This window comes from Heptranchias perlo, chromosome 15, assembly GCF_035084215.1.
Source record: "Heptranchias perlo isolate sHepPer1 chromosome 15, sHepPer1.hap1, whole genome shotgun sequence".
Lineage (NCBI taxonomy): Eukaryota > Metazoa > Chordata > Chondrichthyes > Hexanchiformes > Hexanchidae > Heptranchias > Heptranchias perlo.
Genome location: NC_090339.1, coordinates 40,570,268 through 40,586,458, shown reverse-complemented (window position 1 = coordinate 40,586,458; position 16,191 = coordinate 40,570,268). Strand labels below are relative to the sequence as shown.

Genomic DNA, 16,191 nt, shown 5'->3' with positions numbered 1-16,191 from the left:
AAAAAAAAAACTCAAAATCCTTTTGCCCAAAACAAATCAGAGTGCAGTAACTATTCCTCCCAAAACTATCACTGTCAGCTGAGGGTGTTACTAATTTTGCCTGTGCCTGCAATTCTCAGGATGCACAAAAAAGTGTCAAATCAGAACTGAATAGTATAAAATGTACGAGTAGAATGCAAGGAAAGTGGGTACATAATTTCCAATAAGAAAGTATTGCGGATAATGGTAAGTGATTGCATATAGTGAGAAAACTAGTTTCACAGAATTTGTTTGACAATTTGGTTTGTGTCTCAGGAAATCAACGATATAATGTATTGCATGTTACATGGTTACCGCCTGTCCTCATTCTCTCCTGAAGACTCTGCTAGGGCATTGTTCCATTGGTTTCTCACCAAATTGGTCATTCTTCTCATATGAGCTATTTGATTGTGTGGGGGCATTGTCCAATCCTATCATTGCCCGACATTCAGAAACCTGCAGTTTCCAGAATGGCCACAATATTACAATCAGGAGAGGGGATACTGGCAGGTTTTTCACTTCCATTGCACAGAAGTGCTGAAGCCGACTGCAGACAAATTACTGCCATTCGTACTGAAATCAGTTAACTCAGGAGATCAAATCTAGGACCTTCAAGTCTGTATGGCTCAGTTACACACTCCATTCACCAACCAAGGCATCAGAGAACTATGATGTCAATCTTTAAATATATTTGGCAAGGTTTTAAATTCATAACAATTAGATAATGCAGTATCTGTAATCATTTTGGAAAATTGACATCCTGAATTACACGGAAACATTCAATCATCCAATGCTCCATGCTATCAAATAAAAAGAAAATTAGCCAGTAATTGATGTGAAGTTTTTGACTAATTCAAAAACCGTTACAAACATTTGGAAATCTCCCTTCTTTTATAATGTAAATAGTACGGGCACATAGACAGAATACTACATAATATGGGGTACAGAGTTATCACTACAGCTTGAACACTATTATTTAACTTGAAATTTCACTTTAAAATTATCCTCATCAGTATTATTTCCCTAGTCCCTGGTTTTAGGGATCCTAATAATCCAGCATTGAATGATAAAGGGAAAGCAACTAAATTTATTATACAGATTAATACACCTATCTCTCTGCTAGGTTACAAATTCCACCTTGCAGACAGATTGGTCCTAAAACTACTCGGTCGATGCAGTAGACTCTCACCATAACTTTGCCAGAAGTCGGCTGGAGAAGCAGCAAGTTCAGATGGAACCCGAGTATGCCGAGTACTGGCCTAAAGGCAAAGTTACTCGCCATCAACGGGGAGGAGGGGGCGTAGACTTCCTAGGTTGGGATTTCCCATGCCTTGACCCTCAGCATCGGCACAGGTACGCTTGGTCTCACCAAATGTAACTGACCAAAACCAGCAAGCGTGGGGCCCACCTGAGGTCCAGGTCGGAGTCGGAGTCTGGTCCTGCAAAGGTGAGGGATGGAATTTTTTCTTTAAAACTATTAAAGCAACCCCTTTTGTAAAGAAGCAAGGAGAGGGGGCACGGGTGCAGGTTGATTGTTCTTCTGGAGATGGGACTTAGCACCCCCTCCTAGCTAGCCGGATCTTTAGTGGGGTTTGGGGGGGGACATTACGGATGCACCTCCAAGTAGCCAATGGCCCATTCCTGACCCCATAAACTTTGGCAGGGTCAGGGGTAGAATTTGGCCAAGGCAATCCTGGCGTAACTGTCAGGATCATGTCCTCGTGGATTTTTTGGATGACTGTCTCCAGCCTGCATCTAGGCAGTTGCGTAATTGTGACACTGATAATGCATTTAGTGGTATTATGGGAATATATCTCCAAATTTGTATATTCTAATTAATATATCATTACAGCACAATCCTCCCTCTCTTCTTCGACGTGGCTTCAAGTGGTATGCACAGGAGTCCCGCTCAGGACATATGGGGCGTACAGATTTGCCATTTGTTTCTTCATTGTTTAACTATGGCACAACTAAACAATAGCTGATCAAGGATGGTATAAATGCTTGTAGGGTGGATTTTGCACAGTACTAGTGACTAGCAAAGCAAAACACTTAATGCAGTATAGATAAAAAGAAATACTGCGAACAATGGAAATCTCAAATAATAAAAAAAAGATTGCTGGAAATTCAGGGCATGCAGTCAGCACCTGAAAAAGAAAAAAAATAGATTTTCTATTTTTCTTTCCTCCACTCCCCTCTTAGGGTTCCCAACCCTACCGGAACAACAGGGAGTTTCTCAGGATTGGGGCTTCCTCCCCTGAGTGTTGCCTCCAGCCTGGGAGATCCGTGATTTAAATTTCTGGCCTCAGTACCCACCCCGCTCCCATGACGTCATCAGCTACTGTTGGAGAAGCCTCTGGCTTGATTATGTCACTTGCAGAGCCGCGACTGTGTGGAAGAGTTGTGAGATTTGGAATCGAGGTTGTCTCGGCGTTCGGGAAGTCTCGGCGTTCGGGAAGTCTCGGCATTCGGGGAGTCTCGGCAATTGGAGAGCCTTGGCAATTGGAGAGCCTCGGCATTCGGGGAGTCTCAGCATTCAGGGGGGGTCTTAAATGGTGGGGTCCTCAGTTCCCCCTTTTCCCCTGCTCACGGGTTGCCTCCTGGTTCTTGGAACTTGTCGCACAACAGCTGCTGGTGCGAAACCACGAGCAAAAATACTCAAGTGCTGGGGGCCCAACCTTTATAAGGTAAATGCAATAACATTTGTAGAAGTCATGTAATCAGATGTCATCTGACCAGGCATCACATGGTCAGTTGTCATGTGGTCAAAATGTCACATGATCAACCCTCCAGGATTGCCTCCAACCAAAGTTGGCAACCCTACTCCTCATGACGGTATTGACCCCTGGCTGGGATATGGTTTCTGATGCCTCACTCAAGGGGCCATTCTTCATGTGTAAGTCTTGACAGTGAGCGTTAGCATGCTATTCAACTGCAGGGAGATATAACAGCCAAGCTGTATGCATTCTCATCTGACAGCCACACACATGCACTTTCCGGTAAGGGTCACTGGTTAGTGATAGGGACCAAGAACTTTGCATTCTGAAGCCAGTTGTAGTGACCCTGCTGCTGCCCTAGCTGAGACCAGTTAACTCAGAACAGACCTTCCCGGTCTGTATGGCTCAGCTACGCACTGAGTAAACTCACCGATCCACCAAGGAAGCTTGTGCTTTTATTTCTTAATGTAGTATTCTTGCTCCCTCTTGTGGATTCAACAAAACCATTTAACATTTTCCTCTCAATATTCTAGCAATTGAGGACCAATTGAAAGAAAAAAAAGGAATTCAAGCCTATCCAGACTGATATGATCAATTAGCCTTGCATTAACTATATAAAAAAAGCCTATGGGCTTTAAATATTAACTAAAATACACAAGACTTGTACATTTTTTATATTAAAAAAACTCAGATTCTTTCCATCTAAATTCAAAACAAATAAATATTGAAATCCTGCTGTCAACTTGCTTTATATTTTTAAAGAAAATCTACTATCTTTACAAAACAATTGCATTCTGAACATACCTGTGGCTCAGTCTTCTCCTTGTACAAACTCTTGATCATCCGTTAAATCAGCCATCTGTCATTTCTGCTGTCTGACTTTGTCAATAATACCACATTGATCCTACGTTCTGCAGCATGGAAAGTATTAACAGATCTTCCTGCAGTTGTATTGAAATTTGCTGCCTGTGAATAAAATCTAAACTTAATAATCAGTTTTTTTTAATGCCAAATATGTTCTTTAGAACTCTTAATGTGCTAAGGTGAGGTCCATTGTACCTCTGTTGAGCATAGTTTAGACATTTGGCATTGGAGTCATGAATTCTGACAATGCTTGCTGGAAAACAGAAGATAAAATGAATGACAAATAACAAGGAATCTAGAAGTAAAGAATTATTAGGTTCATGTTTTAGGTAGCAGCGATGCACTAACTAATTCTCTGAGTCTGTTGCTTTACCTGTTTCCTTTGAAATTGAGAAACCAAGATGAAGGTTTTCTAGTGCAGGACATCATTAAGGTTGAAGAGTGGAAAAAGCAAGGCAGACCAGGCAATAATGATTACATGATACTGAACTTGGAATTTAAATGTTTGAAGATCGTAGGATGAAGGGAAGACTGAAGGAGGTAAGGAGTTGCACATTATTGAAGTCCTATGACTGTAGATTTTTTCTGGATGGATGAGCATTATGAGTTATCTCGTGGATCTATCTTGGAATCAGCATAGTCAGGATTTTATATTTTGCAATAGTCAAGTTAAAAAGAATGGGAGATTAAAATAAATTTTGGGGGGTGGGGGGCGGGGAAGAATTGGGTGGTGTATTGAGCCAATTGCCTTTCACTCTAAGACATAAGTTTAAATAAAGTCCAGTCAGATGGGATGAGAGTTTCCTTTATGATGACCGTAACGGTTCTACGTGAAATGAATTCCAGCTAGTAAGTGTGAATTTACAGCACAAAACTGGCCTTAATTTTTAAATTGGATTGAAGCTCACAGATACTGAATGGAAGTTTTTAAATGAGTACATCGCAAATGGCAATTTGGCTCAGTTAGCAGCACTCTTGCCTTTGAATGTTGTCAGTTCATGCTCCATCCCTGGATGTGAGTAAATAATCCAGGCTGAGGGAGTGCAGCATTGTTGGAGGTACCATCTTTTAAATGGGATGTTAAAGCAAAACCTTATCCTTCTGCTCCTTTCAATTTCTTAAAATTCCATATCATTCTTCAAAGTACAAATGTTCTCCTGGGATAACCACAACTACTTGCATTTATATAGCGCCTTTAACATAGTAAAATGTCCCAAGGTGCTTCACAAGAGCATTATCAAACAAGATTTGACACTGAGCCACATAAGGAGATATTAGGACAGGTGACCAAAAGCTTGGTCTTAGAGGTAGGTTTTAAGGAACATCTTAAAGGAGGAGAGATAGAGAGGCAGAAAGGTTTAGGGAGGGAATTCCAGAGTTTAGGGCCTTGACATCTGAAGGCACGGGCACCAATGGTGGAGCAATTAAAATCGGGGATGCGCAAGAGGCCAGAATTGGAGGAAAGATCTCGGAGGGTTGTAGGAAGTTAGAGGTACTCTTCCCTCAACCATCACCACCAAAACAAATGAAACTGGTCATTTATCTCATTGCTTTCTGTGGAATCTTATGGGCAAAATGGTTGCCTAGTTTGCTTGCATAAGTCACCACACTTCAAAGTGTATTACATGTAAAATGCTTTGAAATGTGATTAGGAACTATATAAATATAAGACATCTTTTGTTCTTTTCTTTCTAGTTTCAGTTTTGCTCAGCAGGCAGATTGGAATTGTCATATTCTAAGTTGAGATGACATTTTTTTGTAAAAATATAATCATAACAATTTAAAAAATACTTTTTATTGGTTTCAGTTTCAAGTGTGTACCCCTACACTGCATCTTTAATACCATATGCCATTCAAGATTCAATTTTTACCGGTTTCATTGCTCGATACACAAATATCACACACAATTGGCTTTCCAGGCAGCTACTACATAATGTTACACAATTCATATACATCACAGGACTGTAGAACATTAGATTATCATAAATGTCAGGCTCCCTATCTAATTTACAATTGAAAAGTATATTGATGCCAACTGTGATTGATACAATGTCTTTTTTTTATGATAAACTTAGAATTCTGTTGATTTACTTACAATTTAGAGAGTTTGCAGCCTAAATTATTTCAAAATCGTATCTCATAACCAGTCACTCTCACTGATTGACATTTAATTGAAAATTCGGAGGACTGCAAACTTAAGGTGTTCTGAATTACATTACAGTACTGGCTACTACTGTCATTTTTAGTTGATGAAGAGATTTACATTTAGATTTAGTGTTTACGCAAAGTATATTGGAAAATAGTAGTACTCAGCATCAATTGTTACACAATCTACGTTTGCACATTCTGTACAACAACTTTTCACTTCTATAGAATGGTGGCGATTATTCAACTTAACGCATCCTTTCAAAGATGCAGCAACTGTGGGTACTGTCATTAGCTGTCAGAAATATTTAGGTAAGAGTTTTAGGTCTGATCATGATCACGAGAGACAAAGGGGCTCCCTTAATAGCTCAGCTGATTTAGCCAGTAAATTAATGAATCATGCAAACAAGGAAGGTTTCAGATTCGGTACCTGGTCTATGTGGGGTTAGCTGATTTTAGCTGGGGCGGTAGAAGTGCTAGTTGGCATCAGAGTTCCTGGACTGGAGGGAGGAATCAGGCACATTTCCCACCCCTTATTGCTCTCAAGCAAGCTATGCTTGAAACTGCAGGAGAACAACAGCATTGGACCCACCCTTGTGACTGAATTGCCTACCAAAGATCAGGCCTAAATTGTCATGCTGACAGTAATCCATTAATTTTAAATAGGTTACCATCAGCATTACAATCGAAAGCTCTTGACCTCGCTGTCCAAATTTACAGATGAATAATGTTGGCATCAAGGGCAAAGACCTATAATGAATGGAGGCCTCAGAATGAATGGCAGAAGATTGCATCGATAATGCATGCCTCAAATTAAACCTCACCATTACCTTCATCCATGCATAGGGTTGTCAATTGTGGTTGGAGGCATTCCTGGAGGTTTGATCACATGACATTTTGACGTGGCATCGGGTCATGTGATGCCCACAAATGTTATTGCATTTACCTTATAAAGGTTGGGTTCCCTTTAGTTGAGTATCTTTGCACATGGTTTCGTGCCAGCAGCTGTTGTGTGAGACGTTCCGAGAACTAGGCCACCTGTGAGCAAGCGAAGAGGGGAAACCGAGGACAGGGAAGAGAAGAAACCAAAGCTGGGGGGAGCGATTCGCAGAGAAGTAACCAGAGGTGGAAAGAACTTTGAATCCACCAGTATATAATAACTCAATGAAATTGCACTGATAGTCAGGTCAGTCTGTGCCGGCCAGTTTTGACATGTGTCCAAGTACAGATCGTCTCTGTCTGAAGCTCCCAGTTTAGAGTTGTCACCTTCACATAGAACCTGAGTCCAAGGGAACAGCAAGAGACCGGGCCTATTAAAAGTGGCATCGACTGCAGTGCAGGTGGATTTTGGCTGTAGTTTTAAGGTATCAGCGGGTTATAGTATTACTACTTGTTATAAGTAGGATGAACACCTATTACTACCAGTTACATATAGACTATCAGCGAGTTATTGTATTACTATTGGTTATGAGGGGAATCTAAGTTATCAATTTTACTATTAGTGATCAGTGCAATTTCAGTGAGTTACTATTAGTTACTGGTGGAATCAAAGTTCCTCCTGCCTCTGGTTTCTCCTCTGTGAGTTGCTCCCCCCAACCTTCGTTCCCCTCTTCCTCCCCCTCGGTTTCCTTTCTTTGTGGCCTCCTGGTTCTCGAAACATCACACACAACAGCTGCTAGCACAAAGCCACAAGCAAAGATACTCAACTACAGGGGATCCAACCTTCACAAGGTAAATGTAGTAACATTTGCAGACATCACATGAACAGAGCGTCACATGATCAAAGCTCCAGAAATACTTCCAATCAGAGTTGGCAACCCTAATTGACACTAGCTTTTTAGCCACTATGAATGCTTTGGGCAGTGTCAGGGGCTGATCTTGTATGAGCAATGAAATCATCTTGTTAACCTGCATATTCAGGCCACTAAACTGGAACTGAACCCAGCCAATATCTAATGGATTGATCTGGAAGAGATTGTGTGGGGAAAAGACTCCTCAATGCTATCTCTCTGGCTGTTCAAGTAGACATGTAATGCACTTTGTTACAGATACCCATTAATGGCACGCTGGTCTCAAAGCTATTTTTTGGTAGACTACATCGGTGGAGGCAATTGAGAATCTGGAGAAGCTTGACCTGCAGAAAAATCTACCAGGTCTGTAATGAAATCCTTACTACCAGAGCATCCAGATAATTGGGCTACTAACTGGGAGGCAGTTCAAGCATTATGTTTGTGAAAGATAAATACATACAGTCAAGGGCAAAATAACGTTGTGACACACAAACTCAGTTGGAGACAAAAGTACAAATGCTTGAACTAATGATTCGGTCACCACCATTCCCGTATCTTTGTAGCACGAGTGTTGGATAGAGAACTTCGTAGCCAGCACTACTACTTCTCATTTGGTCTTAACATCAACACAGATTCACACCCAGCCAAGGCTAGGGGAATTGCTTCTGAAGGTACAGTAGGCTGTGCAGATGAGGATGATAACTGTTGCTCAGGCAGTTTTAGAGACAATAGGCACTGGACCACAACAATGGGCAAAAGGAGGCTGTGTGAACCCGAGAGCTCTGATGCCTTACAATTGCTGGCATGGAATGTTAATTAACAAGTACACTCTTTCTGGCACAGCGATAATTGGCCAGGTCAAAATGGAGCTGTTAACTTACCAAACTTCACAAAAAAGTTAAACTCAAATAAAACTTTCAAACACAAACGTATACCAATACAAAATTGTTATCTTCCCAAAGTGCACTGTACATTAGAAGATAAACAAATACACTGAAACTTAAGGTTGAAATTTAAGTTGAGATTTATTTTTTTCTCCAATAGTATTTCATCAGTTTATAGGTGAAACAATTCAATAATAGAAAAGGGAACCATCCAAGAAACAAAAGTTGTTTCCAAAAAAAAACAGGGATCTTTTGGTAAACTGGCCGAGAATCCTGAAGAATACCTCATTGAGTACTTAAAACCCAAATCTGCTTCAATTCCTACTCACATACAAAACAGGAGTGCCAGGTTTTACTTTAAAAACAGCCAACATATTAAAATGCATGCAAGCAGTAAATCATTTAAATACAAGTAGATCACTGTACGTACGACTGAAGGACAGACATAAAAATACTGGAATGGGATAGATTGAAAGAAAAACTAAACATCCATAGCATATTACAAAAGAAAACCTCAGTTTCCAAGTGTAATGTACCTTGAGAATGTATTCAAAATTCTGTAAAATTTATTATACTGCATCATCTGACTATTTTTCTAATGAATATACAAGTGAGAAAAGGCAACATAAAGAAACTATAGTGTTAACCGAGATGCAGTCTTCATTTGGGCAAGGAACTTCAATTCTTAATTTTTTTCCAATCTTTTCGTCCGGATGTGTCTGGAGTTGGCTCTGCCCTTCTCTTCTGTGCCTAACAGTAAATAAAGAATTAAGTTATTGATGAGATTAAAAGAATAAAAATGCAAAATCTGAAATAAAAACAAACAGAAAATGCTAAAAATGCACAGTAGAACCATCAGCATTTGAAAGAGAAAAGACAGATCAACAGTGCTGGTCAGAGACCCTTAGTTCTGATAAAGTGTCTCCACTCAAAATATTAACCTGCCTTTTCTCTTTCAGGTACTGACAGACCTGCTTGCATCTCTAGATTTTTCAATGTAATTATGGTTTTTCTCTCATCAAATTAGTTAAACTCCACAGATAGAATTCTACTCTGTATGACATATTCTAACTTTCACCAGTGAAATAACAGAGTAAATGGATAACTTGAGTACAATATCAGTCTTAACTAAAGACACAATCTCCATTCTAGATTATGCCATTTCTGTACATATTTAGAATCAGTAGTTCAGCTCCCTTGGTAGCCTGGTGAATAATGGCACAATCAAGTGCAGCAGAAATCCATAAAGATAAGAAGATTCCAGGTATTATTTAGGTTTTGTACTGGGACAGCAGTTTTGGGGGGTGGCAACTGGCCTCAGTGCTTTGGGCTAGGAAAGGGGTGAAATAAAAGACATCGTCCAGGGTTCCCGTGCCCGGTTGCTATTCAAGAATCTTCACTGGGAAGTACACACGTTTGGACAGGATTGGGCACAAACAGCTGTGCTGTCCTTTCCGTTCAAATAGTCTGCCGACACTCGCTGTCTGGGCTCACATACAAAGAATGGCTATTTAGACAAAATACCAGAGGGTTGGCATCACAAGTAGAAAAGTACATCAGCAAGAATTAGCAGCTTCAGGAGGGGAAGGTAGAAAATGTGGAAAAGAATTTAAAAACTTCTCACTGTCAATTTCCCATTAGGAAATTAAAATAATAAAAGAAATTGGCAATTTTAAAAATCCTTCTTTTTTCCAATTATTTCTCTTTAACCAACAAGAAGTGCTGACAAGCTGGCTGGGAGATGTTACAGAGCCAGATGGTGTGGCGGAGCTGAATTAACACCTGTAGAGATGCAATCATTAAAAGGTACCACAATTGAACAGCAGGAACCCTTCCCTTCATGACACAGTCTCACTTCTGCTGCTGCAGAACTAGACACCAGCCTTTCTACATTAGTGTAAAACCAATGGTGGCCAACCACAGAAAAAGAAAGTAGAAATGTTCACCACCAGAAGCAGAGATTTTGTTTCTCTGATGAAATCTATATTTGAGAGTGTGGGAGAGAGGGTAATTTATGCAGCACTGCTCTGAAGTGTGTTGTGTAGGATTGTTTCATGAAAGTGTTATCCAATCATTTTTCAAAGTGTGTGGTTCAGATAACCAGAATAAATACAGCACTGAGATGCCTGACATCTGTTTCCATCCTACAGGAGTTGAAATATTACTTTTCCTTTCAGATTACGATCCTTTTCTATCCCAGAAAACCTAATTAAAATGTTGTACAGTAAAGTTCAATTTTAGTCACAATTATCCAAATAATTTTAATCTTCTGCTTTGACTTTTTAAATACAAACACTCATTTATTCTTGCTTAGTCATGTTAAGGGTGAAATCCTGGCCTCTTACCAATAGTCAGTGCGAGTACAAAGTAGAAAATCTGATTTCATAATCAAGCCAATTTTTTTTTGCTAAAGTTATCAACAGGAGAAATGTCACTCCATTGGTTTGTATTCACATTACCACCATCAATGGAACGAGGGAATTGCTTTTAAAACTTTTTTTTGGTGTGAATTTTGTGCTCATTAAAATGAAGCATGTTGGTACTAGAGAATGAACAGTTTCCGATTAGGGCACTAAATGGGGTTGATTTTCACTGTCTTTGCCTGGCATAAATGAGGTGGTTACGGCCTTATCACCGTCGACACGCCTGGCTCCATTTGACACGGGACTACCGCCGGGTGTCCAACATGCCTGCCTGTTTCAGGCGATAGGCCCCTTTTTAATGTGGAAACAGAGTCCTATAACGTAAATAGGATCCCGATTGCCATTTTTGGTTCAGAAGTGGTCAGAGCCTGCATCTTGCACCCTCCGATGAGTTCCATGCGTGATGGAACCAAAGAGGCCCACCAAAGGTAAGATGTCAAGGCCGTGGAAAGGGTACAGAAGAGATTAACTAAGATGATGCCATAGATGAGAGGTTTTAGTTACAGAAAATGGGACTCTGCACTAAAAGAGAGATGGTTATGAGGAGATCTGATAAATGTGTTCAAAATTATGAGGGGTTTTGATAAGGTAAATCAGTAAAAACTAGTTCCACTGGTCAGTGAGTCAGTAACTAGAGGGTATAAATTTAAGATCATCACCAAAAGAAACATTTTTTTTTAATGCAGAGCACAGTTAGAACATGGCATGCCCTACCAGAAATAGTGTGGAAGCAGAAACAATAATAGTTTTTAAGTAGGAAGCAGATAATTGAAATAGAAAAATTGAAGAGGGTATGGGCAAGGGGCAGGGGAATGGGACTAAGTGGGTAGCTCTTTCAGAGAGCTGGCAAAGGTGTGATGGCTGAATGACATCTTTGTGTGCTGTAAAATTCCATGATTCTAACATGCTAATGTGCTTCAACCCCAACATCAGAAAAGCACCCCTTACTGCACTAGCATGATCATTTTTCATTTCCAACACTGTCATCTTGTAATCTTTCAGAATGAGATTGAAAATTTGGTACCATGTCAGGAATAGTAGTGCTGTAAGCCATGGTAACTAGAAACTTGTTTGAAATTATCCAGTGACTTCATGCAGGACTCATACAGCCAGAAGAGGAGACAGTCATCAATAGTGTAGGCTGGATTCAAAACCAGGTTGCAGAGGTGTCCAACCACCCAGTTAGGATGAGTTGTTTAACTCCCTCTTCCTGTGGTTTCCCCATGTGAAAGGTACTGATGGTTAGAATTAGAGCTGCTTGTCAAGGCTGCCTGTCTGCTTTAAAGACACCTCACTATCCAGTTTCTCCCCAAGAATGAAATTTTAAATACCGTTCCAGCTTTAGGTCCACGTCGTTTCTTCTCAGCACGTTCCTTTTCTTCAAGTTCTGAGTTTTCTTTCTCTATCAGTGATATCAACGTATTGCAACGTCTCTGGAGCTCCTGATATGAAATCGAAATGAAAAAACAAAAGTTGCATTCATCAATACCAAAACACCGGATAGGACAACACCAACTCCTTATTATCAAAAGGAGCTGGTGCAGTTCCTGCGCCCCAAGTTTAGCAGTAGTGTGGCCAAAATTGCAGGACATGTTGTTCAGCAAACAAAGTGCTTCCTCTTTCTGAAGTTTGTGATACTATGCTGTCCCATTACCTGCCTTTACAAGTAAGCTACTGCTGGCTAGAATCAGCTACTTGCAGAGTCTACCTGTCTGCATTAGGTTGTTTCTGGCAACAAACAGCTATTGAAAATCAAAACACCACATTTACACGCAATAAAAGAAAGACTTGCATTTGTATCGTGCTTTTCATCTTCCTCAGCAACCTCTCAAAGCATTTCACATATGATTAACTACTTTGTAGTACAGGGTCTGTTAAATTTGGCAGCCATTTTACCCACTACAAAATCCCATTAGCAGCTACAAGATGAATGTCCAGTTTTATTGTACTGTCTGTTGGCTTTAAAGGGTTTAGCTGAAACTTGTTTGAGCAGATTCCCTTGCCTTGCTCAAAATTTGGAATGGCCAAATGATAGCTGTTCTTATGTAAAATGCAAATGTATTACACTTGTCTGTTTTGACCGCTTGAAGCATGAAATAAATTTTGTATGAATTTGTAACAGAGTTTCAAAACCAATTTATTAAAATAAAATCACATGCAAACAGATTTCCCTGACGATTACGGTCATGTTTAAAATCACATTAAGTAAATCAAAGTCACTGTTCCCAGACAACATAGAATCATACAAAGGTTACAGCATGGAAAGAGGCCATTTGGCCCATCGAGTCCACACCAGCTCCACGCAAGAGCAATCCAGCTAGTTCCACTCCCCCGCCCTTTCCCCAAAGCCCTGCAATTTTTTTCCTTTCAAGTACTTATCCAGTTCCTTTTTGATGGCCATGATTGAATCTGCCTCCACCACCCCCTCGGGCAGTGCATTCCAGATCCTAACTCGTTGTGTAAAAAAGTTTTTCCTCAATCACCTTAAATCTATGTCCTCTGGTCCTTGACCCTTCCGCCAATGGGAACAGTTTCTCTCTATCTACTCTGTCTAGACCCTTCATGATTTTGAATATCTCTATCAAATCTCCCCGCAACTGTCTCTGTTCCAAGGAGAACAACCCCAGTTTCTCCAGTCTTAGATGAGGTAACTAAAGTCCCTCATCCCTGGAAATATTCCAATAAATCCCTTCTAAGGCCTTCACATCTTTCCTAAAGTGCGGTGCCCAGAACTGGACACAATACTCCAGTTGTGGCCGAACCAGTGTTTTATGAAGGTTCATCATGACTTCCATACTTTTGTACTCTATGCCTCTATTTATAAAGCCCAGGATCCCGTATGCTTTTTTAACCACTTTTTCAACCTGCCCTGCCACCTTCAACAATTTGTGTACATATACCTCCAAATCTCTGTTCCTGTACCCCTTTTAGAGTTGTGCCCTCTAGTTTATATTGACTCTCCTCGTTCTTCTTACTGAAATGTATCACGTCACAATTTTCTGCGTTAAGTTTCATTTGCCACGTGTCCGCCCATGCCACCAGCCTGTCCATATTCTCTTGAAGTCTATCACTATCCTCCTCACTATTTACTACCCTTCCAAGTTTTGTGTCATCTACAAATTTTGAAATTGTGCCCTGTACACCCAAGTCTAAATTATTAATATATATCAAGAAAACCAGTGGTCCCAGCACTGCCCCCTGGGGAACTCCACTGTACACCTCCCTCCAGTCTGAAAAACTACCGTTCACCACTACTCTGTTTCCTGTCCCTTAGCCAATTCTGCATCCATGTTGCTACTGCCCCCTTTATTCCATGGGCCACAATCTTGATGATAAGCCTACCGTGCGGCACTTTATCAAACGCCTTTTGAAAGTCCATATACACCACATCAACTACATTGCCCTCATCTACCCTCTCTGTTACCTCATCAAAAAACTCTATCAGTTTAGTTAAACACGATTTGCCTTTAACAAATCCGTGTTGGCTTTCCCTAATCAATCCACCCTCATCCAAGTGACTGTTAATTCTGTCCCGGATTATCGTTTCTAAAAGTTTCCTCACCATTGAGGTTAAACTGACTGGCCTATTGTTGCTGGGTTTATATTTACACCCTTTTTTCAACAAGGGTGTAACATTTGCAATTCTCCAGTCCTCTGGCACCACCCCCATATCTACGAATGTTTGGAAGCACTATAGACTTTTTTTTCTGTTAAAGACACTGTAAAAATGCAAGTTGTTGTTGTAACTAAACTTCTACCAGTTTAAAAGTTGCTGAGAGACTATTACGGCTTTTTTCCTCAGCACCATGTGGATCTTCAATATGAAAATTACTATCATATTTGATTAATCTGAATATACAATTTATAATTCTCCCCCAAGAACAGTTACTACCCTGGTATCTAGTTTAACTAACACAGGATGACCTTTATAGAACTTTTATGAGGGATGTTAGTGCCAGATAATGGGGCATTTCCCATCTTGCAGACCCACTGTCAGTATCAAACACTCCTAAGATACATAGTAATAGTAACAGCAACAACAACTTGCATTTATATAACACTTTTAACGCAGAAAAACATCCCTAGATGCTTCACAGATACGTTAAGAAAAATGGAGGATTGGATGCAGAGTAAAGCTCCCTCTACCCAACCCCAACATATTTCTGTCCCTATCTCAGAACAGTGCTCTCTAATGGGCTAGTGTGACATTTTATCATTTTCCACACCAGTCATCCTGTGGTCCCTTAGAGCAAGATTGCTAATTTAGTACCAATTGGTGTTGTTTTATACCTAATTCACTGCACCACCATGTTTAACTAAGATCACATCTCGCCCATTGGGGAGGTTAATGTAGAAATTTAAACCTACTTCCATCTATTTAAAAATCTTGTAAAACATTTTCATAGTGACTAACCATCGCTGTCCTGGATTTGATAAACCAATCGAACCTAAACTGTGGTGCATTGCGTACGCACTGTCGCAGCTCCTCATACACATTTTCTTTATCAAAGCCCATCTTGTGCAGCATACAGATCAGGAAGCGGTCCTCCTCCTCTGTGTAATTCTTCCCTTTGTTAGTTCCATACTGAATACGTAGCTGATGGAAAGGGGCTTTATACCTCGCCATCTGAAATAGGGCAAGAGGTGGGCACAAGTTAGGATAGCACACCCAGAAACAAACATTACCACATCACAGTCACCGCCTTTCTTCAGGTAATATTGGGAGTCAGATTACAAGATGGTATATATGAAGTGAATCCCCCATCATCACCTTTAAAACAGTGCTCAACTTTTAGGAACAGATGCCAAATGGAAGATAGAATGTTGAATTCTCAGCTTCAACAACTGTTTATAGCATAAACCATAAGTTCTTTTAAAAGGTCAGGACACCATGGTCTTCTTCAAATGAGGTCTTCAGTGTCCACCATAACAGGTGGAACTTCTAATCTATCATAGAGTGATTTGGCATAGAAGGAGGCCATTTGGCCCATTCTGCCTGTGCCGGCTCTTTGGAAGAGCTGTCCAATTAGTCCCACACCCCTGCTCTTTCCCTGTAGCACTGCAATTTTTTTCCCTTCATGTATTTATCCAATTTCCATTTGAAAGCTGCTATAGAATCTGCTTCCACCACCCTTTCAGGTAGTACATTCCAGATCATAACAACTCGCTGTGTGAAAAAAATGTTTCCTCATGTTGCCTGTTTTTTTTGCTGATTACCTTAAATCTGTGTCCTCTGGTTACTGAAGCTTCTGCTACTGAAAAGAGTTTCTCCTTATTTACTCTATCAAAACCCTTCATGATTTTGAACACCTCTATCAAATCTCCTCTTAACTTTCTATGGTCTAAGGAG

General features: G+C 40.3%; 1 protein-coding gene across 2 annotated transcripts in view; it reads right to left on the bottom strand.

Moving 5' to 3' along the window:
* Window positions 1-8,540: 8,540 nt before the first annotated feature.
* smarca1 (SWI/SNF related, matrix associated, actin dependent regulator of chromatin, subfamily a, member 1) overlaps window positions 8,541-16,191 on the bottom strand; it is a 73,346-nt gene continuing 65,695 nt past the window's right edge. For both annotated transcript variants that reach the window (XM_067997119.1, XM_067997120.1), the window contains exons 23-25: window positions 15,256-15,468; window positions 12,173-12,283; window positions 8,541-9,168 (exon numbers count right to left, since the gene is read on the bottom strand). In XM_067997119.1, coding sequence (XP_067853220.1) covers window positions 9,097-9,168; window positions 12,173-12,283; window positions 15,256-15,468 — 396 coding nt within the window. In that variant the 3' untranslated portion in view covers window positions 8,541-9,096. The remainder of the gene's footprint in view (window positions 9,169-12,172; window positions 12,284-15,255; window positions 15,469-16,191) is intronic.